This window comes from Pleurodeles waltl, chromosome 6, assembly GCF_031143425.1.
Source record: "Pleurodeles waltl isolate 20211129_DDA chromosome 6, aPleWal1.hap1.20221129, whole genome shotgun sequence".
In the NCBI taxonomy this organism is placed as follows: domain Eukaryota; kingdom Metazoa; phylum Chordata; class Amphibia; order Caudata; family Salamandridae; genus Pleurodeles; species Pleurodeles waltl.
The window spans coordinates 1,006,345,590-1,006,369,922 of record NC_090445.1 but is presented as its reverse complement, the minus strand read 5'-3'; the positions used below and the strand labels follow the sequence as shown (position 1 = coordinate 1,006,369,922).

Below are 24,333 nucleotides of genomic sequence, written 5' to 3'. Positions count from 1 at the left end.
TACTGGTGCTCATACTGATAAATGAAGTCAAATAATCCTATCCTGTCTGACGGAGCATTATATCGGTGTGTTAGAGGTGGAAGGGCTGATGTCAAAGTTCAAAGATATTGAGTCTGGCATTAGGGTATTTTGAGGCATGTTCTAATATGTGATATTCATTTACAATGTATGTTTGGTGTTTCATCCTCATTTGCAATGTATGTTTGGTGTTAGATTCATGACAAGAGCAGTGTCAAAAACGTCCAGAAGACTGGACAGGCGTTTCCAGTCGAGGTATATCTTAATAATCTACTGAGTGCATTCCTGAGAATCTCGCCACCATCATTGTTCTGATGTCTCCAGGCTTCTGGCTGCAGGTTGTTCCAGAAACTGCCTGGAACGCTAATAATAGAGGACAGAGCTCTGGAATCCCGCTCAGGTGTAGGATGAAGGATGTTAAACCGGAGCTTCTTCCTTTAGCAAATAAACTCCATACATTTCTGAAAACAGGGCATGGACACGCCTTTCAATTGGCCCTTGCCAAGATGGTTGTCTGTCCATGGGATGTTAAATGTTCCCAATCTAAAATGAACTAGAGTCTTCTCCTGTAATGTGAATTCCTGTCTGAATAATCTTTTAGCGATGACATCACAAAAGGACAATGCATTTAAACACGTTCAACTAATGTTATGTTGTATTCTTTGACAACTTGCTACTATTTTTGTCCCAGATTGTTGATTCTAGAAGTTTGCCTTTCTTTTAGATTCCTCCAATGCCCATGAGCTTCCTTGATGTGAGTAGGTTCAGAAAAACTCACAAACTATTTTTCCTCCTTCTATGCATTTTACTTACAAAATCGCAAAACATGTATTTAAGTAAATATATCACAAAGTTGGAAAATCACTGAAAGGGCAGTAGCCCACCAGCGCGTTTAAAAGTTAATGATGTTGTTCTCAGTCCTTTTGCTCTGCACTATAAACAAAATGGACGTTTAAGATGTAATCTACACCTGTCCTAAGGGAAGCTATCATCTCTTGAACTGGTGAGCCACTTGACCAAGATGTCCAACATTTTCAGGGCTTAACCTAGACCTTTTTGGGGGGACGGGACACGTTTTATAGCGCAAAACAAATCACACCAACCATAACTAAGGCTGAACTACAACCACTGTAATTAGTATTTATTTCTTGCTTAATTACTGCGCGGCTTTCAGGGCTCATACAAACACATTTTGGGACAGGTTTATGTAGACTTTAAACTGGTGCAAAAGTTATTAAAAATGCTAACCATACCCAAAGAGGATCTACTAATCCACTGTAATTTATATCCATTTCCCCCCAAATATTTTGCAAATATTTAAACGTGAAAATACATAAAGATTTTTTACTTTTGATCTTCGGATCCACAATACTATAATTGGTGAGGTTTTTAGTAAAATCTCTGGTTTATTTCATATGCTTAAAATTAATTGGTCAACTAACTTGAGTACTCAAAGCGAGTGTACAGCTCTAGCATTGCACAAAAGAATACTGGTTATGCTAAGGTTGGCACAGCTGGTAATTATTATTTCTTCAAATTCTACAACATAATATTAACATACAGAATTGCTCAGTTTATTTGTAGCATTTCTGAATTTTTGAAGGGCTGTACAAAAGCTGCCTTGTTCAAAAAACTATTAAAGCGTTTACGCATTAACTTTCTTTAAATGCTGTTAAGCTTGGCAGAAGGATTTAAATAAAAGGAGGAATTTATCAGAAACATTTTTCAGCTGCAGTTTATTTACGTGCATCTATATTTGGAGCACTCATTGATTTCTAAATCTTCGTCCACCCCGTAAACACAACAAGTAGTGGTTTTGCAAGAAATAACTTGTTTGGACTGTTTTAATTTGAATCCTCATAGACTTACATTCAAGAAAGTAGCCAGAAAATTGAAATACCCACCACTTTGAACCAAAGCTCTTATGGCACCAAGCAAAAGAAGCAAGTAATCACTCCCCAGAAGAGCTTACCTGTCTCTTCCATCAAAGCATCTATCCATTCATCTTTTCAGCATACCATCCACGTATTGATAATCATAATTTCACTTTTATATTCTGTTATCCATTCAGTCTTTCATCCAACATTCAGTTTGTCACCATTCTTTCCATCTTTGGGTCCATCAGTGGCCAGATCCGCCGCTCTATCATCAATCCTATCCAGCAAACATATCCATCCTTTAACTTATACATCCCCCTTTCATCTTTTCAGTCATCATCTATCCTTTTGTTGACCCATCCACCTTTTCACTCCTCCATCTTTTAATTCCATCCATCACCCATGCTCCCTTTCACCCATACACTCTTTCACTCAGTCATCCATCCTTTCACTCGTCCATCTACCTCTCGGCCCATCTATCCACTTATCCATCCATCCATCCATTTACCCTTTCACTCATTTGTCTTTTCAATCACTGATCCATCCACCCACCCCTTCACTTGTTTGTCTATCTATTCACCCTTTCACTCATTCATCCATCTAGTCACCCTTTAACTCATCTATTTGTTCACCCTTACATCCAGCCATCCATCTACCTCTCTTTCAGTCATCCATCTATTCTTTCACTCATCTATACTTTTATCCATCCTTTCACTCATCCATACATCCCCCCTTTCACTCATCCACCGGTCACCCCTTTCACTAAGTCATCCATCCATCTATTCATTTATCTTTGTATCCTTTCACTCATCCATCCATCCTTTTTCTCATCACTTTCTTTCATCATTCATTCATTCGTACATCTTTTACTCATCCATCCATCTATTTACCTTTTCACTCATTCATCCATTCTCCCTTCCATTCACTCATCCATCCCTTCCCTCATTCATCCATGCACCTATTGATTCACCCTTTCACTCACACATCCATCAATCCATTTACCCTTTCAATCATCTCTTCGCACTTTTACTCACTCAGCCATCCAACCATTCACTCTTTCATACTTCTTCCCTTCCACCCTTTTTATCCAGCCCTCAATCCATTCCCTCCTTTTGTTCATTTATCCATTCTTACACTTATCCTTCCTTAAATCCATCCTTTCACTCATCTATCTGTCTATTCATGCATTTGTCTACCCTATCACTCCATCCACTCATCCACCATCCGTTTACCACTTCACTCCTGATTCATCCTTTCACTCACTCACTCATCCATCCATTCTTTCTCTCATCATCTATCTATCCACTCTTTCATACATACATAAATGCATTCATCCATCCTTCCTCCCTTCCACTCATCCATCCTTACTTCCATCCTTTCACTCATTCATCCATGCATGTATCCATCCACCCCTTCACTCACCCACTCACACATCCATCCAACCATCCATCCATCCACTCACCTTCCCACCCTTTATTATTAATTATAAGCCTTTGTCTGCTGAGTTACAGACCGAAGAGGCCCATCAAAACTCCACACCTGCTGTAGCTGCTAATGTGTGGGGTTGACGACGCCCCTGCTTACAAGTTGTGGCTTTTTAGGGTCGAGCCTGCGTTGCATGCGCTCGCGCATGCGTATCGCAGGGAGACTCTTTTGTATTTAGAAAAGGGCTCGGAGCCCTGTCAACTTCACGTCAGTGCCTTTTATTGGTTTGTGGGCTTCCCTAATAAAATCTGCTTGCTTTCATTAGTCAAAGGCACCCATATGTCATGTCTTTTCCAGTGGCAAGCCCTCCTCGAGCGCAGCGACCAAGTACAGAAAACATGCGAGGCTCGCTGTTTTCCATCGGGCTCATGGACTTTTTTTTTTCTAATTTAGAGCACGATCTCGCTTGGCAGAAGTCGAGCGCTTTACATACTTGATTTCACTTTTTCGGGTTATGTACATAAATGCACTTTTGCCCGATAGGTGAAAAGTCGGTTTAAGAGTTTACAATGCGATCAGCTCTAACATGAGCAAATGTGAGACACGTCGCATTGTAAATGCTTGTTCTATAATTGCGTTTATGTGGTGTGCAATTTCACACAATACCAAACCCCTCGCTTTATATATTGTTCTATTTTAATTATCAACAATGAGGCACATTTACTAGTGGAATTGTGGGGCATATTTACAATGCACCTGCGGCTTTTCATGGTCTTGTAAATATGGCCCCTTTTCTAACATAACTCTGCCTGAAAGGGGAATTCCATGGGTGATCCCCATGCAACACCCATGGAATCTGACGTATTTTCAGATTTACAAGGTTTCGTAAACCTAGGAATGTGTTATATACCTACGCCACCCTAGGGGTGGCATAAAAGTGGCTCAATGATGAGAAATACCTTTAATTGTCCTCGTTTTTTGCTCTTTCTATGTGTGCTGCATTCTGGAGCATACATAGACAGAGGAGAACACCATTAATGCTTGTTTATGTGTAGTAAGGTGGCCCTTTCTCCACATAAACAAGCATACCTGCAATGCAGGGCCCCTTGCACCATGGTGTAATAGTGACTGCGTTGGCACTAGGCAGCCAATAGTGTGCCAGAACAGAGGAAAGTACAGAGATGCGTCGTATTGCTGTAAACACAACACTTCCCTGCACTTTCCTCATGGCATCACAAGTTGGCTTGCAGGGCCACGCTGCGTCATTTTCTTGTAAATATGTGCCTGTCTCTAGCAATGGGCAGGAGACAGTGAGGTACTGTTTACCTGCCATGTAAAATTATTTAAGGAGTCCTGGGGTGATAGCTTTGACTGACAAATTTAAAATGTCTATTCTTGTGCCTCATTTGGGAATTCTGGTATTTGCTGCATTCCAATGAGGCACAAAGAGATTAAAGATGTGTCACTTTGAAATAGCTGTTTGCCTTCCCAATGAGTCAGATTTCCATGTTAGATCAACAGCTCGGATGATGAAGGCCTGACTCGTTACCAGATTGGGCTCCCAACATAATGAGGAACTGGTCAGTTTGACCACTTCTCCGGTGCTGTGCTGTCATCCCTAGAACACCTTGGGAAGTTAGGAAGCTTTGAAGGACCGTACCAGCTGCTGGCTGCTTACGTGTGTAGTGTAAATCAGGCAACACCATGAGATCTCTATAGATTGTAAATAAGGATGCATAGACCATTGTTTACAGTTTGCTGTACCATATTAATGGCTTCAGCTATGGTTGAAGATGAGACAATATTCCAAACATTTACGTTCATGCTCCTATCAGGAAGCTCGGGAAATTCCATAAACATAATAAGAAAATGTCTTCTAGTTTGGTTTTTGGACGAGAAATACAGCCTCATTTAAAATTTAAAGAGGCTGAAAGTGCTCAAATTCCAGCACGACACTTTATGTATGATCATAATCTACCACCTGAATTATCTCTTCCAAACCAGCCATATGGCTGAGGAAACGTTCCCTGTGGACTTTACTCCCTATTGAGAGTTTCCTCTAGAAATTGAAGATTTCCTGTTCCTTACTAATTCGAATGAGGTACCGCAGTTGTCTGCATAGCACATTAAACATCTGTCTTTCACAATAGCAAAACCTTGAATCGGGGGCAAAATAAATTACAATCAATAAGGACTAATACAATGATCATAAAGTTTCTAGCAGCAAGATTTAATAGTAAGATACATGCCAGCAAAGAAAAACTTCTAGGAAAAAAGGGTAATACTTGCAATTGAGTCTGGAACTTTTCCTCTGTGTGAAACATTGGGAATTTTCTCTAATATGTGTGTGTAATGCTGATAAACACCTAGAGTTCAAACTATAAAACTACAATGTCAAAGTCACATTTATTAGCATAGTTGATTAAAACCGTTTCATACTGAACATTCCGACTATATAATCACCCTAAAGGAAAAAAAAGATCATATGCATTATTTTAACATTAAAAATGAAGTATTCCATAATTGTGAAATCTTACCAGTCATAAAAGTATTGTTATATAACATCTTTGTAAAGCTAAACTGTAAATATACTTTTAAACCTGTATTTAGGACGTTGTTTTGGAGGGGTTTGTTTAGATCAGTAAGCCCCGGACGTTCTTAGTTCGAGAAAGGCACCTGTATAAACTGTTGTCCAGGCCTACTGATTCCTTTTTATGCTGACTACTAATCCATAAATACAGGGCATTAAACAAATTACTCAATAAGGTGCAAGTTCCTTGTGCGTCATAGTACTTAAAACAACGAAAAAGGGCATTCCGTAAACATTTTAGGCTTAGAAACTATTACCTAAATCGATAATTTAATAACAAGAAATCTCCAGCGTGCCCTAATACATACAGGCTAGTGGGCAATTAAACACACAATTTATCCTGAAAACCACTGAAGCACATTAAACAAAATATATGTTAGTGGCTGACTCCTGAAGTGATTTGTTTGCACTTAAAGTGCACCTCTGACATGTGCCGGACATAGTTCTTCTTCCTGGCCTCCTTTCTGAAGAACGAGGCTTTGAAGATCATGCCGGTCCAGAAGCAGGCCAGAGTCGGTCAGAGTACCAGGTTCATGGTTTTTGTGGCCATCGGAGACTACAATGGCCATGTTGGGCTGGGTGTGAAATGCTCCAAGGAGGTTGCTACTGCTAAACACGAGACTATCATTCTTGCCAAGTTGTCCATTGTACCTGTACGATGAGGTTACTGGGGTAATATTAGCAAGCCATCATAGTGCCTTGTAAGGTGAATGGCAGCTATGGTTCTATTCTTGAGCATCTCATTCCTGCACCGGCATAGTGTGTGTGTCGGTCCCCAAGAAGCTGCTGTTGATGGCTGGTATTGATGACAGATACACCTCAGCCAGGAGCTGTACAGCCACGCTGGGCAAATTTGTGAAGGCCACCTTTAATGCTATCTCAAAGACCTACAGATACTTCACCACAGATCGCTGGAAGGAGACTGTCTTTACCAAGTCTCCATACCAGTGCACCGATCACCTGGCCAACACCCACACCAGAGAGTCTGTGCAGAGGGCCCAGGCAGCAGCTGCCCCCAACACAACACCCACATAACATGTTCTGCTAGAAAATAAATGTAGTTGGAACTGTCTTTGCAGTGGGTTAATTTTGTGTATAATTTACCAGATCTGTTTTTATTTGTAAGTAAAATAATAAATTTGTTTGTTTTTAAACCATGAGCAATGTCCGGTACAAAACATTGTAGACAGAACTATAAAACTGCAAAGGAATTGGAGGAACCTCCTAATCATACCTTCCAAATTTAGCATGGTATAAATGTATAGAGATCAATGTAAATGTAATTTCTACATAGTATAGGATATTTTTTTTACAATGTGCCCATATATAATTAAAGGTGCTCTCCTATCATGCAAGGGTCTTCAAACTCATAAATGCCAATGTGTTATTACAACATACATACACCAGCAATACTAAAAAGAAGCACGAAAATGGGATACATGAAAGATCCTCATATGGAAAACTGAAGAAACAAACACCAACCCAAAATGTCTTCTATCCGGCCCGAGTTTTAATTGGTTATGAGGAATTCACACAATGCTGTGGTACAGGAACATGTTCATACAGGCTTTGCTAACTACATACATCTTTTCAATGACAAATGAGTGTTGGCTAGATGTTGTTGGGCACCACTAGCAATCTGTGACTTACCCGTAACTGTTTGTAAGGCCCTTGAATGTATTGTATGAAAGCCACCCTGTGACTGTTTAGTTAAAAACGTGTTGTGAGCAGAGCCCACTAGTGTATTTATACTCTCTTTGAGCACCATCACAAATGTCACTTATGTCTTATTATGGTCCCTTTTTTCATTACTTGCCTCACACATGCGACTAGTTCACTTTGTCAGTTGAATTTCACACAAGCCACATTTTGCATGGTCACTATATAAAGAATCAAGATGATAAACCAGCAATAAATGGAATCAGCACAAGGCCTATCTAGACTGCATTGAAAGTATGACATAGAGCTACTTCTGCAGGAGGTCAATGAAAATTAAATGTGGTTTCACCCTCAAGTAGGTCTTCACATGGTCCTACTCAGCACTAGCTTTCTTTATCGAGCCATCACAATGAGGCATAACAGTAGGCTTTTTCTATATCAATATGCCTGGTGTGTAGATACATAGAAGGTCACAGAGAGGCCCAGAGTGGGACCCAAAAGCAGCCCTGGCATTTTCTGTATCTTTCTTTCCAATCTTACTCTTTCACAATCTCTCTCTCTCTTTATATAGTGTTCTCACTCTCTCTTTTTGGGTTCTGTACCTGCTGTCATGGCCAATAAAAAGCTGGAAACAGGCACCTGCGGTTGACCAGAAAAATCCGTCAACCAATGTCAATGGGCGATTGAATAAACAGACAATCTGGTTCTGCCGACAGACTCCTTGTAGCAGGAGAATATCCTTTGCCAAGTACTTTAACGAACATTAGCTTGAAGTGTAGTCCTCCATTACAGGATTAGTTCGGAGCCATGTCTGTAACTATAGTACTAGATGAAACCAGAGGTTAGACCAGGCCAAAGTTTTCGAGTAAAGGAAATCAGGACACATTTTCATTGAGTCCTAACCGAGATGTTGTTTTCCTAGAGTTCTTTCTTGGGTAATATGTCTATTAATATGATAAAAAGGACAACTAGCCGATTTAGAGGAGTTAAAGGAGGGAGTCGCTATGACCAGTGTGTAACGACAAAATATTATTGTTATTAGTTTCCACGTCCGGTTTGAAGTGCTGTGCAAGAGTTGGCTCTGTCTTGCAACATTATACTAATGAACCAATCTAGAAAAAGTTCATGTAAACGAATAGTCCCAAGGTAGGGGGTTCTGATCCATGCCCATGCCTCCTTGAACTCCACTAGACACCACTAATTTAAATAAACCTCTCCTTACTGGGTCAGTAGGGGTTCTTGCGCCCTTCACAGTGAGTAGAGTAAAAACTAGGAACACCAGGTACAGATTCTAAATGTTCAATAATACTTAGTAAACATTAAGTGAAACACTATAAATGTGTTCATGATACTTTTTTTTGTCCTCTAGAGTCAAACTGGGTCTTAGAAGAGCAACTAGCCATCCTGAACTCCAGATTTAACAAGCGAGTGCTCATCGACATGTTTGTGTGGAACGATGATCGGGACTCCAGCAGGCACATCATTTATGTAAGGAACTGTGTAGAACTGGGATTTCTGTGTCGAATGGGACGGGTAGTCCACTATTAATCATTACTGATTTATTTTAATTTTAAAATATTTTAGAAATTTTAAAATGTCAGAAAAGGCCAGTTCTACCATCTCTTGCTATTAAAGGCCTAATTAAATGTTTATTTCCAATTAGATTTACATGACATATATTACACTATTTATTTACTATTTATTGCATTATTTATTATTACTTATTACATTAATTGCATTTTGATTTACTTGCCAGGTTTATGACTGGGTACAAGGGGGTGGATTTAACGATTCTAGCTGGTATCTCCCCATCAAAGTCAAGTCATTAAGAGCTCTTGACTCTGGAATGGGGAAAAGCCATGCGAACCTGGAAATACAGGGTCCTTTCCTACGGTTATCCCCGATTCCATTTACAATTCCACTGACATTTACCATCTGCTACACGCAGGAGATAAATGACAGCAGGGTGGCCACTGCGGGTTTTGGCACATGAGGACGGTATGGCATGCAACCTTAAGGCAAGGAATGTCATGGCAACGCAGTTGTGCAGCAGTGTATGTTGGGTGGGGGTCAGGCTCTGCCTGCAGCCCTCTCCCACAGCTGGCAAAACCATGCCTGTGTGCAAAGACCCGGTAATTTCACGTGTGGGAACCGAAAAGTGTGATTTCCAGTTTCCAACCTCCTTCCAGTTTGGGTGTGGTCTAGAATCTTAAAACGTGAAATGTAGCTGTAGTAAGAGCATAAGATACAGTACGTTTATGTTCGTGTGCAGCTTTATGAAACGATTGCAGTTTTGTTTGCCTAATTCTATATTGAATTATATTGAGTCAGCTGCAATTCCGTGCAGATGTCTTGCCTAAAAAATGGATTTAGTGGCATTCGCCGCTGCAGCGACAAGGCCCTAAATAGGGTAACAGCCCCCTAATCGTACAATCTATTCATATTAACATGTATGCCTTCTATAAGAACATACATGGGTTTGCATTATGCCATGAACCTTGAACCTTCACTACGTTAGATTTTGCTACCTAAGCTTCCCTTACATGTTATTTAGATTGAGACCATTCCCTTTTTCAGAAATTGACGGTTCTTGGTGCAATACACCAATTAAAGCACTACTTTGTGGGCACAGGAGTGAGTCTATGCAATATGTACTTATTTTGCACTGTCTGGCACATGTTGAAAGTTCATTTTTTAACGCACATATTGCACAAGCTATGAGCTAATTGTAACTACACATCAGATGAAACCTTTTTGACAAGCCCCTAAAATTAAATAGTGGTAAATATTTTCTAATCTCAACATATTTGTCTTTTTTCTTTCTTGTCTTTATCCTTTTATACACGAGTCTTGTGCCCGAAGAGATGTATAAAAATATACATATGAATTATTGTTGTAACTGATAAACTAGGCAGATGTGTATTAGGAGTATTGTATACAACAGTATGGATTTTTGCATGGTGGAAGAATCTACTCATTTTATCTCATTCACATTTTATTGAAAGGATTCGTTATTATCAAACGTTCTGTTTCTAAACATATTACAACTCGGCATATACACACTGAACTTGCATCAGGTTTTTACTAAGTTTCACCACCCACGAATATCACACACTTCCATATTTTCTGTGCATACTTCTCCACATAATAATTCCCTATCTCCCTTGCATGTTATTTACTAAAGGCTCTAATTTATCTTGATTTACATATCTCTTCAGCCAAATCTTAATTGGAAGTTGAGAGACGGATGTTCGGGTTTTAAACAGTTCTTTTTCAATTGTTCAGTCGCTTAGGACCAAAAGCAGCAGCTCAGCTAAGACCTCGCCAGCTTCTAAACAGTCTCAAATGAATACTCATATATAAAATATCTGAGCATGAATTTGGGTCACAAGATTTAGTTTATGAATAACGTCTTCGCAACATGTGTGCACGGTGGTACATTCCTACATCATGTGTTTCAAATTGCCAACAGCACATTGACGGTTACAATAGGTATTATCATTGCAGATTACAGTTCTACCCATTTTCTCATGAATACAAAACATTCATAGCAAAATCATATCAGCAGCAGCCGCGCAAATGTATAGGATGGGGTGGGTATTTTGCTGGGGGGGAGGGGGCAGGGGCAGTGCTGAATTTGAGCAGGTGGTTTCCGGTGCGGGGCACTGGCACTTATTTTTGAGGTCCGGAACGTTTTTCTGCCTCGAACATTTACTGTGAGCAAAAGACACATGGGAAAGACAGAGGCAGAGGAAAACGCAGAGGAAAACGAAAAAGAGTCACCAAGGAAGAAAGCAGAAAGCTGCAAGAGTGAGCTGAAGGGGCAGGGATTGCCTGTAAATGGATTAATGAGGCCAAGATGGCTTCCGGACTACACTGCCTTAGTATTCCAGGCACGCACATTTAATTGCAGCATCTGCATGTTTTTATAGGAGAGCGTTGGGCCCGGCACATTTTTATTTACAAATTAAACCCTGGGGAGGGGAGAAAATGGGGAAACTACTTTTAAAAAATAAAAATCACTTACCTTTATTGTCACCGCAGCTCACCACCTCCTGCCACCTTGCGCTCTTCTTCTGGTTTCCCAGCATTCACTGGGACACCAGCACAGGCCCCCCAGCAATCCTGGTGCTGCTTTCATGCTAAAAGTAGCATGAAAGCAGCGTGTGGATTGGTCTGAGCGGCCTGAGATGGCACTTAGTTGCACTCGCTCCTCCTCTCCCTCCCACCTCCCATGGCCCAGCGCTGCCCCTTCCTGCACTGCTGTCTGAGCCAGAAGCTGAAAGATAAAACAACAGTGAACTTTTGTTCTATTTTTCATTTCCTGGATCTTGGCCGGGGGGCGACGCTCCTCCACCTTTGCGGAGAAGCCACTGCTGGATCATATGTGGCACTGTAGCCAGATTCAGGTCACAGGAAAACCTTTTTAGTGACAAAATAATCTACTGTCATACTTTTTTTCCATTTCCACTACAACTTTTGTTTGAGCACTCTTTTAGTCTCAGCATTGAAACTTACCTCCACATTCTGCAAAAACGTATACTAAGAGGATGAGTTTCATATAAAATATTGGTTGAGAGACTCCAAAAAGGCTCCTATGACAAACAGAAATAACAATAGCAAAGTCATCCATTCAGTAATTTATATCCTCACTACATAGACCATGAAGGCTTTCCAAGCCCTGGAAAGAATTCACCCCTTTAGATTGCTCAGTTATTAGGATACCCTTTTCATGCTGCTTCCATGCTACTTTCCTAAAATAAACTCTTTTGTGTATTTACCTACTGAAAATAATTAAAACTACATTGCCTTACTATTTCTTCAAGGCCTCAATGGGTCTAGGTAGGGGTCTCTCTACAGCGCACACTTAGCTGGAAAGCAAAGGAGCACTGGACCTGCAGTACAATTCAAGGTTGTTAATGGACAGACAGGTAACAAAGGATTCCTAGTAAATGAGGGGAAAGTATTCCTAGAAAAGGCGAGCCTTCTCTTCTTCCCAAATTTCAAAAAGGTTGGTGTAATTTCTAAGTCAGTGGGGTTGCTCTTCCACCTCCAGGAAGCATATATGTAAATGGCCATTGTCTGTTTTTTTAATTTTATTTCGTGCATATTTTTCTTTCCAGTCCTAAAATGTCCTTTGATCCTGGTCTGGCAATATCCACCCGAGTTCATATATTATTTCACCAGGCATGGTTGGGAAATATTTCTTATAGCCTGTTAGATGATTCAACTTGTTTTGAAGATGGCATGGACTTGGAGGTGGTGCATATGTAGTTCCTTCAGTAATGGCTTCAAGTGGTCACATTTTTTCAAGCCCTTGTTGACATGCATGCATGTTGAGTCAAAAAAAGGCCTAAACTGAGGAAGAAGTTGTGACAAATTGGGTTGTTGGTTTAGGGGAATGTAAGCCCTTCTCAAGCAATGGCCACAATCCTTGTCATGGTGAACCACAAACATTCATTCAATTAACCTGTGCTTAGCTGTCTGGAAGCACTGCACAGAAACAGTCAGACTTAACTTAGAGGCAATGTGTAAAGTATTTATTCAAGTCTCAAACAGTAATAAAGTGAAAACACAACACACGAAAAATCCCACAAATTTAGACAAATAGAGTAAATTTTGTAATACATTATTTGACACCAAAAACCACAAAAATCCAATTAGTAGAACTGGGGTCATTCCTTTTAAAAGTTTTAAGTGAAAAATAGCAACTAAAAGATCAAAGAACCAACAGCAGAAATCTGGTCACACAAGGCCAGGGCAAGACGATGGAGTGCGGGATTTGGCCCAGTCTCTGCTTACCTTCAGACTTAGAGGAAATTTTAAAGAAAAATGTCTGAGACGGTAAAGTTCAGTGGGCAAAGCACTGGTGGTGTCCGAGGAGGAAGTTTTGTTATTTAGGAGACGCTGGACGAGGTGCTTGTGAAGATTTTTTCGTACTGACTTTGGGCCTGATTTAGAACTCAGTGGAGGGGTTACTCCATCACAACAGTGACCAAAATCCTGTCTGCCAAAATCTAAATCCCATAGTAGATAATGGGATTTAGATTTTAGTGGATGGGATATTTGTCACCATTGTGACGGAGTAACCCATCCGCGTAGTTCTAAATCAGGCCCTTATTCTATTTTTTACAATTCAAAGAACTCTAGTAGAAAAAAGCTGCAAGCTGTAGCAGAAAATGAGGCCATGAGGCCAGATACTATTTCACTGAAGATGCCAGATACCCCTTCACCGAAGAGGATTTGCTCCTGCGGAGAAGAACAAAGATGGAAGCTACTGTGAAGTCAAGCCGACTGGCGATGCACTTTGGGCAAATCAGCAAGCAGGTAGATCCTGCTCTCCTCTCGGTTGGCAGAAATGTTCTAAGCCTCAAGTTTTGGATTTGGGGTATCTGGGCACTTTTAGCACCACTTCCAAGGGTTCAGGCCTGGAGGGGCACCACTTGGAGGGTTACGATTCACTCTAGCTGGGTCCAGGTGCTATTTTAAGATAGTTGGAGTCTGATCGAGAGGCCAACTAAACAAAGACACTGGAAGCAGGGGTATTGGGGCACCTCAGCATCCCCCATAAATACCATGATGTAGTTCAGAATCTGGATGAACAATAAATATGATTTTACATTTTTTGTTCATCTAGTCACATTTACTTTGCTTTCATAGACATACATCGAATGTCAGGTTGTGTCTTCTTACTAATTGCTGATTATTCTTTTAAAATATAGATTGGTGATTACTTGTCTTTTTCATGCTGCAAATTGAGAGGATTTAAGAAAGTAAATTATCTGACAATCTTGCTGCCATACAAGCAGTATGGAAGGAAAGGTTGTAGAATGTCCTTTATTAACTAGAACACAGCAAATTGTAAATACGTCCAAATGAACAGTACACATATTCCCCAAAAAATTGTAATTCTGAAGTGTGATGGAAACAAAGATTTTAATACAATAAAAACCTTTACTTGGTGATGCACAAATGATAAATATTCTCTGAAACCACATTATTATCTAATATTTTTGCCCTATATAATGTTACCAGTGAGAATGCATGTCTGTGTAAATATATATTGGCACCTAAGTTGAAAATGTGCCATTTGTAAACGAGAGTGCACTACCACACCATGCTTTAGTGATGTATTTGGAATAGTATCCTGTTGTCTACTCACCACAACCTTACCACTCTGTTGCTGAATTGGTGTGGCTCATTTGCACTACTTGTTCTTTGTGTGATACTTGGATTTTATTTTTCACAGTCCCTATGACTTCAGTGATGTAACATTGATGGCAGCACCCATACTATGCAATTTGTTCTGACACCACTGCAGCCAATGAGCTCTTGGAGTCACTCTGAAACTCTTGGATTCAAGCAGGAAAGTAGGTCTCCAGCAGCACAGCATTCCTCTGAGGGCACAGGGCATGCTTGAGGCAGCAGGGTAGTCCTCTTGGGGCAGCAGGGCAGTCCTCTGAAGTACACACCAGGCCACAGGCAGCAGGGCACTCCTCTGAGATCCTTCTGCAGGTCCAGAATTAAACTGAAGAGTGGGTCTGAGGTTCTTATTTTTATACATAAAGCTTTAAGGTGGAAGGAACGTCTGGAGTTTCCCCTCACAGAAGTGTCTGGAATTTCCTGTCTCCCTGCCTGGTTCCGGTCTGCCTGCAGTCACAATAGGCTAGTGTGAAGTTCTTTGTGTGTGAGCGTCAGGGAGTGTCTTTGAAGTGCAAGTGGGGCTGTGCACAGCTCCACCACCCCATGTTGCTTTGGATGGTAACATCCAGTCTCTTTACTGTGTTGCTGTCTGCGAGAAATACACAAAGGCTAATTGCCAACTACACCTAGTCATGTGGCCCAAGAAACAGGCTGCAGGCACCAAATGGTTAGGACAAAAAAATGCCAACTTTCTAAACGTGGCACTTTCAGAACTATGACATAAACTCTAACTTTACCATTGAAGAGGATGTTAAATTACAATTACTTGGACACCAAACATTAAATTTCTACCTGTTCCGAAACAAACGTTATTACTTATTAAATGTAGTAAGGTCCTAATGTTATCCTATGGGAGAGGTTGGCCTCAATATAGTGAAAGCGAGTTCTGTAATTTTCACTACCAGGACATACAAAACATAAAAGTACATGTTCAACTTTTTAAATACATTGCACCGTGCCCTATGGGCTATTTAGGGTGTACCTTAAGAGGGACATATGTAATAAAAAGGGAATTTTAGGTTTGACAATGTGTTTATTTTTCCAAGTCATATTGGCAGTTTAAAACTGCATACAGGCTGCAGCGATAGGCCTGGGACATGTTTCAAGGGGCTACTTAAGTGGCATTCACAATAAGTGCTACATGCCTATTACTAGTATTTAATTTACCAGCCCTGAGTATATGGTATTGCACCTTACTATGGATTTATTAGTAAATTAAATATGCCAATCAACTGTAAGCCAATTTTACAATGTTTAGGAAGTGAGCACAAGCACTTTAACACTGGTTGGCAGTGATAAAGTGCACGGAGTCCCAAGACCAACAAAAACAAGCTCAGCAAAACAGAAGGGAAGAAGACAACATGTTTAGGAGAAGACCACCCTAACACTGATAGGTCTAACAGACGTGCAGTGGATGGATCATAGCTGTGACTTTTTCACATTCACTTAATTTATTACAAAGAGCCTATGATAAAGGTCTATGCGAGTTGATATTTATTTAGGGAAAATAAAGGCAATATGAGAATCATAAGTATTAGCTTTCAGTGTTGTCTTCATCAAATCATAAATGCTCTTTCACTATATTAATTAAAAGTCACTTAGAATTTATGGGTATTAGAATTTATAGGTCAAAGTTCTTTGTTTTGATTGCATTCCCTGTTCTGGACCATCTCTTTAATTGGTCATTATGTATCAGCGATCCATTATGTAAGGGTTCATTACCATCAGCAACACCATCCCCACATTGTTGGTGTTCTAATGTTCCTTTCACTGTTGGTGTGCAATGTTAGATCTCATTAAGTCTGCAATATTGTCTCAAAGATCCAATTTATATTTCCAAGGTATCTTGTTGTGACTAATCAGATTGACTCTTTCATGTGATTCCACTATCAATTATGTCCTTTGGAGTAGCCAGTGGAGAGGGATTGTTTTTTTCCTTGTCTTGGACCAGAGGTTTGGATGCTCATTGTCTGGTTGTGACAAAGGCCTACCAATAATGACTTCTCACAGAGCTCCTCATGTTTCCACACCCTTTGATCATTAAACAAGTTTACTACTAGTGGTAGATGGCAGATTGTACACAATGTATCGCACACATCTTCATCCTTTGCCCACAATTTATATTCTTCACCTTAGGCTTCATGTCTCTATGTCTTTATGAAGACTCTTAAGCTACAGCCTTAAACCACTATGGGCCTGATTACAACTTTGGAGGACGGTGTTAATCCGTCCCAAATGTGACTGATATACCACCTACCGTATTACGAGTTCCATTGGATATAATGGACTCAAAATACGGTAGGTGGTATATCCGTCACATTTGGGACGGATTAACACCGTCCTCCAAAGTTGTAATCAGGCCCTATATGTCAGAGAACACCTTCTTAACTTGATATATCCATGTTATGTGCAAGTGCATGCACGTTATCCTCTGTAACTTGTGATATCCTCTATTGGACACCTGGAGCTATGTTTTTTAATGTATTATTCAGTGTAAGTCACACAGCTAACATTCAAAACACCTAATCGAGGCACTCTGTTCAATAGATGCTTGGAGCAGTTATGCATGTTTAGCATTGCAAGAAGTTGAGCATAGCTATCTAAATACTATTGTAGGCAAACATTTTGGGGGTCATTCTGACCTCGGCGGTAAAAGGCTCTTACCGCCGGTCAGAAGTCCGCCATTCTACCACCGCGGCCGCGGCAAACCGCACGGTCATTCTGACCCACAACTTCCAAACCGCCAAAAACCCGACATCCACGGAAGGCCGCCTCATCAGCGGTCAGCGATAAACTGGAGATGACCAAACCTCCACCGTCACGCCAACACAAACACGCCCATGCCATTACGACCCACGAATCCACGCGGCGGTCTTTCAACCGCGGTATTCCATTGGCGGTACACACCGCCGCGGTCAAAATACACACACCTTTACAAAACACAGCCACATTGGACAATTCGAAATACACACACCTGATACACATACACACACCACACCCACACATCCAATCAACTATAAAACAAACACCCACATCACCCACAAACCCCCACTACTAGAAATTCGGAGAGAAGGCGAGAGAGAGAGAGAGAGCACAGCTATCGCAAACCCCAACACACAGAGGAACACAACATCATCACCCATACTACATCCACGCACAAAACACCACACACCACCACACACACCACACTCATCACCACAAACACCACCCCACACCACCCCATGGCACCCCAAAGACACCCCAGGTTCTCGGACCAAGAACTCAGGGTCATGGTGGAGGAAATAATCAGGGTAGAGCCCCAGCTATTAGGCACACAGGTGCAGCACACCACAATAGCCAGGAAGGCGGAGCTATGGCAAAGGATCGTCGACAGGGTCAACGCTGTGGGACAGCATCCCAGAAACCGGGAAGACATCCGAAAGCGCTGGAACGACCTACGGGGGAAGGTGCGGTCGATGGTGTCAAGACACAACATCGCTGTGCAGAAGACTGGCGGCGGACCCCCACCCACTCCACCCGAATTCACATCATGGGAGCAAGAGGTCTTGAACATCCTGCATCCTGCAGGCCTCGCTGGAGTAGGCGGAGGAATGGACTCTGGTAAGTCTAATCCCAAATACTTCACCCCCCCAACCACCAGCATGCCAACCCGCACCCCCACCCTCACCCCCAACCCCCCAGCACACTTCCTCCCTGCCAATGTCTCACCAGCACAACCCACCCAACACAACACCAATCCCTGAATGCCAACACAAACCATGGACACCCATCACCCAAGCATGACAACTGCACAAACCCATCCCCCCCCCCAAACCACCCTCACAACTCCTCCCACAAGGGAATGCCAGCACTGGGGGACAAGGGCACCCACAAATCGCACGCCATGGCACACACAGAAGCAATAACCATACTCTTTTACCCCTGCAGGGCCCGAACGCCAACACACCGGCCAGGAGGGTCCAGATTTGTCCATCCCGCCCCCAGAACAGGCCCCCAGTGATGACAGCAGCTCTGTCGACCTGGAACCTGATGACCAGCCCGGACCATCGGGGACCTCTGGACAGTCGGTTCCCCACACACAGACACAGGCCGCAGCAGACCCAACCCCCTCTGGGAATACCAGCACAGCTCCCACCCAGCGGGCCCATGCCTCTGTCTCCAGGACGCGTCAATCAGCGGTGTGTCCGCCACTACAGGGCACCCAGGCTGACCCACCACCCCAACAACAACAGGGACCTGGGGGCAGTGGTAGTGGGCACACTGTCCAGGGGACAGAGGCCCGGGGAAACAGGGCAACTGGGAGGGCTGCTGTGCGAGAGGGGGTTGACCGGCCCAGGGAACCCACTCTCCAAGAGGCCCTCACCACCATCATGGGAGCATACCACCGCTCCCAGGAGACGATGGCGACGGTACTGCCCAGGTTCCAGGAGATCCAGGCACAGCAGGAGGAACGGTACATGGGGTTCAGAGACGAACTCCGGCACATCGGTACCGCAATGGGGACCATCGTCCTGGCCCTCAACCAGATAGTCACCACATTGCGGGACCATGTGGCACCCCAAAGGGCCCCTGTCACCAGCCCGGACGACGAACAGCCTACCACCTCCGCCGGTGCACGTGGACAGGAGGCCCCCACACCACGACAGGCCACCAGAACCCCACCTCCTGCTGAAGATCAACCACCCCGCAAGCGGAACCTGAGATCACACAAGAAGACAGAGTAGGATGCCAAGACCCCCGCCAGCCTAAGATACCCCCTGATGTCATCCCACTGTCCCACATTGTCACCCTGTCCAACCTTGAACTGCCCCTGCTCCATCCTTCCACAGGCATATGGACATTGCACCTGTGCCACTGAGAACTGGACTCTGCCATGGACATTACTCCACCCCCACCCATCACCGTTTTACTATCACGGACCTATACGCAGCACTTAAAATAAATCACCAATTGCACTTCAAATGTCAGGAGTCTGCTTGTATTCTTTACAAATGTATTACACATAACGGTGCAATAATGTTAATTTACATTGTGATGACAACATACCAGTGTCAATAAGCATTAGTCCATGGGCAAACAAAGCAGAAGTCACGCTGTGGGTCATACAGCTCTGAAAAGGGAAGGGAAAGTCAAAAATCAGTGAAAAGGAACTGGGGGGAAACACAGAAAGTAGAGATGCAGGAGGCCAGAAGTAAATGTAAAATGGCGTGGGTGATTCTTACCTGGGTGCTACTGAAAATACTGTTGTATAACTGTGTCCCTGTTGTCCGTGTCGTCCCCGTCGTCTTCCTCCTCTTCACTCTCCACAGGCTCCACAGCTGCTACAACACCACCATCTGGACCATCCTCCTGCAGGAAAGGCACCTGGCGTCGCAAAGCCAGGTTGTGAAGCATACAGCAGGCCACGATGATATGACACACCTTCTTTGGTGAGTACATGAGGGATCCCCCTGTCATATGCAGGCACCTAAACCTGGCCTTCAGGACCCCGAGGTTCCGTTCTATAATCCTCCTAGTTCGCCCATGTGCCTCATTGTACCGTTCCTCTGCCCTGGTCCGGGGATTCCTCACTGGGGTCAATAGCCAAGGCAGGTTGGGGTAACCAGAGTCACCTATTAGCCACACACGGTGTCTCTGTAGCTGTTCCATCACATAAGAGATGCTGCTATTTTGCATGACATACGCGTCCTGCACTGACCCAGGGAACTTGGCATTTAGATGGGAGATGTACTGGTCAGCCAAACAGACCACCTGGACATTCATCGAATGGTAACTTTTTCTATTTCTGTACACCTGCTCATTGTCTTTTGGGGGTACTAAAGCCACATGGGTCCCATCAATGGCACCAATGATGTTGGGGATATGTCCAAGGGCATAGAAATCACCTTCACAGTGGCCAAATCACCCTCCTCAGGGAAAACAATGTATCTCCGCATGTATTTCATCAGGGCAGACAACACTCTGGACAAAACCTTAGAAAACATAGGCTGAGACATCCCTGATGACATGGCCACTGTTGTCTGAAAAGACCCACTTGCCAAAAAATGGAGTACTGACAGCACCTGCACCAGAGGGGGAATCCCTGTGGGTTGGCGGATGGGGGACATCAGGTCTGGCTCCAGCTGGGCACACAGTTCATGTATAGTGGCTCTGTCAAGTCGGTATCGAAGTATAATATGTCGTTCTTCCATTGTTGACAGGTCCACCAGCGGTCGGTACACGGGAGGATTCATCCTTCTCCTCGCAAGTCCCAGCGGACGGTGCCTAGGAAGGACAACATGGAGCACAGAGTCAAGCAACCCTCAGGTTTGTTCCCACAGCTTGCACAGTACACGAATCGCTATGCATTGAAAGGCTTGTATGAGTGGCAATGCAAGGCCTAGGCCTGTGTGACGCAGTAGAAATCAGGCCATGTGGGCCCTTGAAATGGCGGCTGCCTGACCTGTGAAGTGTGACAGTGGGATGTGTGGTCACTGCGCTGGCGTGGCTCACCGTGGCGGTAGGCGGTCGAAGACCGCGGCGCAAAGCAGCATTGGTTAACATTGAACCCTATGGGTCTCAGGAGCCAATGACGATGTGCGCCGGCGGTCGCGGTACGCACCGCCGCGGGCGTGACCGCCATTTTCTATCTGCTTAATCACTCGAGACCTGATCATCCACAGGAGAGGACCTATACTGCAAGTGCTGCTGTGACCTCGGTCTGGAAGAGACAATGGCTGCTGCGACTGGGGAAAGGGCCCCTGCCTTCACTTCAGAAGAGTTGGAGAAACTTGTGGATGGGGTCCTACCCCAGTATGCGCTACTCTACGGTCCTCCAGACCAACAGGTAAGTACACTGGGTGCACATTGAATGGGCTATGCCTGGGTTGTGTATGGTGGATGTAAGATGGTGGGGTGGGGAGCGAATGAGGAGTGCAAGGCACGACAGATGAGAGCATGTGCCACATGGCAGGGTTGGGGAGGGGGGGGCAATCACATCTAACATGCAGAAAAATGTTGAAATTTCCTTTCCCACCCTGTACATGTCAAATAGGTCAGCGCCCATCAGAAAGTTGACATTTGGCGTGCCATCGCCAAGGAAGTCCGGGCCCTGGGGGTCCACACAAGACGGGGCACCCACTGCCGAAAGAGGTGGGAGGACATCCGCCGCGGGACCAGGAAGACCGCCGAGTCACTGCTGGGGATGGCCTCCCAACGTAGGAGGGGTGCCAGTCGTACGTTGACCCCCCTGATGTCCCGGATCCTGGCGGTGGCCTACCCCGAATTGGATGGGCGCGTGAGGACATCACAGCAGACACAAGGGGGTGAGTACCAGCACATACTGCTATCTTTACGCGCAGTGGAGGTGCCTGGGTGGGGGAGGAGGGCTGTGGGTGACATTAGGCCAGGGCGCTTTGTGTAGTGTAGTCCCCTCCTTTAGGCATGGCCCTGTGCCCCCGCCCCCCACCTCTGTAGGGTGCAAGTACAGCAAGCCATGGTCCAGCATCACCCATGTGCGCATATGTTGTCCATAGACCTGTTGGCCTTATCACAAGTACTGAGTAGTGTACCCCGATTGCGCGGCATAGTGCATGAGGCTCCTGTGTCTGTCCTCTCCGCCAACGGTGTTGACAATGCATGCACTCAACCTGTTTTTATTTCTCCCCCCACCCTTTTTCTTTGTCTTCTTGTGCATGTGTGCATTAGCATCATCAGGCGGAGGAGAATTGGCATTGGAGCACGAGGGAGCTGCAACTCACAAGGCCCCGGTGGGCCATGCTACAGACACCGAGGTCACCAGTGATACGGAGGGCGAGGGGAGCACCACAATGGGGACCCGTGGTGACACCAGCGACACCGACACGTCCTCGGAAGGGAGCTCCCTAGCGGTGGCGGCAACATCCGGGCCCCCCGCCTCTACAGGTACAGCCGCCACCCAGCGCACCAGCTCCGCCCTCCCAGCAGCCCCTCAGCCTTCGCTCCGTGCCCGCTCGCCCAAGAAGGCGGGCATCTCCTTCGCCCCAGGCACCTCAGGCCCTGCCCCTGTTACCCCTGCTGCCCTCAGTGCAGAGGTCATTGACCTCCTACAGACCATCATTGTTGGGCAGTCTACCCTTTTGAATGCCATCCAGGGGGTAGAGAGGGAGGTGCATCGGAGCGATGCATACCTGGAGGGCATTCATTCGGGTCAGGCTGCCCATCAACGATCGTTCAATGCTCTGGCCTCAGCACTGACGGCAGCCATTGTCCCTGTTTCCAGCCTCCCTCTTCTAACTGCCTCCACCCTGTCTCTGTTTCCTGTTCCTCAGCCTATCCCATCCACACCATCAGACCAGCCTGCACACACCTCAACACCCAAGGGCAGCTCATCCAGACATAAGCACCACAGATCACACAAGCATTCACCCAAGCAAAACCCAGATGCAGACATGCCAACAGTCACTACCACCCCTGTGTCCCCCTCCTCCTCGTCTCCCTCCTCCCTCCCTGTGACGTCTCACTCACACCTGCATGCACACCACCATCAGCCAGTACTTCCATCACCAGCACACCCTCCAGTACAGTCCGCACACGTGCAGTCACCACCCCCACTGCCATTTACACGTCCCCTGTGTCCTCTCCCACTGTGTCTGTCACCCCCTCTTCCAAGACACACAAACGCAGGCAGCCACCCACCCAACAGCCAACCACCTCACGACAGCCTACGTCACAAGCACCTGCACCCAAAGACAGCACACCTGTGTCTCCTACAACCACATCCTCTTCCTCCACTCCCATACCCACTACACCTACCCTTTACATTGGTCCTAAAAAACTTTACCTCTCCAAACTTAACCTCTTTGCCCCACCTGACCCACCCCCTCCATGTGCTAAGAGTCCCAAGAGCACCTCAGCCACCACCAGCCCTGCTTCAAGTGTCAACATTGTGCAGGGGTTTTGGAGTCCACCCTTTCCCAGCACAGATACATCGGCCAGCAGCAAGGGAACAGCCGGCCCCCCCCTGGGAAGAGGACCCGTAAAATCAGGGGCCGCCGCGAGAAGACTGACACGGCTGCCCCCAAGGAGCAAGGTCCTGGGCCCTCACCTGCCACAACATCCAGGGGAGGCAAGGGCCAGAGAGCCTCATCGAAGGAGGGCAAGGGCAGCAGGGCGGAGAAGTCAGCCAGCAGGGGCGCGGACCAGGAGGGCCCCACAAGCCCCATCCCGGGTGTGAGGGAGGACACCCACGGGCCCAGGACTCCGTCACAGAAGGGTCCAGCAACTGCACGGTCGGAAGGCGACTAAGCAGGGAGTCCTGGCCAGGTCTGGCTCCCTTGGATGACTGGACAAGCACCGCTGAAGAGGGCCCCGCCGTGCAGAAAGGCACCGCTGAAGAGGGCCCCGCCGTGCAGAAAGGCACCGCTGAAGAGGGCCCCGCCGTGCAGAAAGACACCGCTGAAGACGGCCCCACCGTGCAGAAAGGCACCGCTGAAGAGGGCCCCGCCGTGCAGAAAGACACCGCTGAAGAGGGCCCCGCCGTGCAGAAAGGCACCGCTGAAGAGGGCCCCGCCGTGCAGAAAGACACCGCTGAAGAGGGCCCGC

The 24,333-nt window shown here is 45.1% G+C and overlaps 1 protein-coding gene and 1 pseudogene across 2 annotated transcripts in view; both read left to right on the top strand.

The window, feature by feature from the left end:
* Window positions 1-24,333, top strand: part of MMEL1 (membrane metalloendopeptidase like 1) — an 892,805-nt gene that overhangs the window by 697,357 nt on the left and 171,115 nt on the right. For both annotated transcript variants that reach the window (XM_069239922.1, XM_069239921.1), the window contains exon 7: window positions 8,939-9,057. In XM_069239922.1, the coding sequence (XP_069096023.1) occupies window positions 8,939-9,057 (119 nt within the window). The remainder of the gene's footprint in view (window positions 1-8,938; window positions 9,058-24,333) is intronic.
* LOC138302224 (small ribosomal subunit protein uS5-like) lies at window positions 89-6,945 on the top strand (annotated as a pseudogene).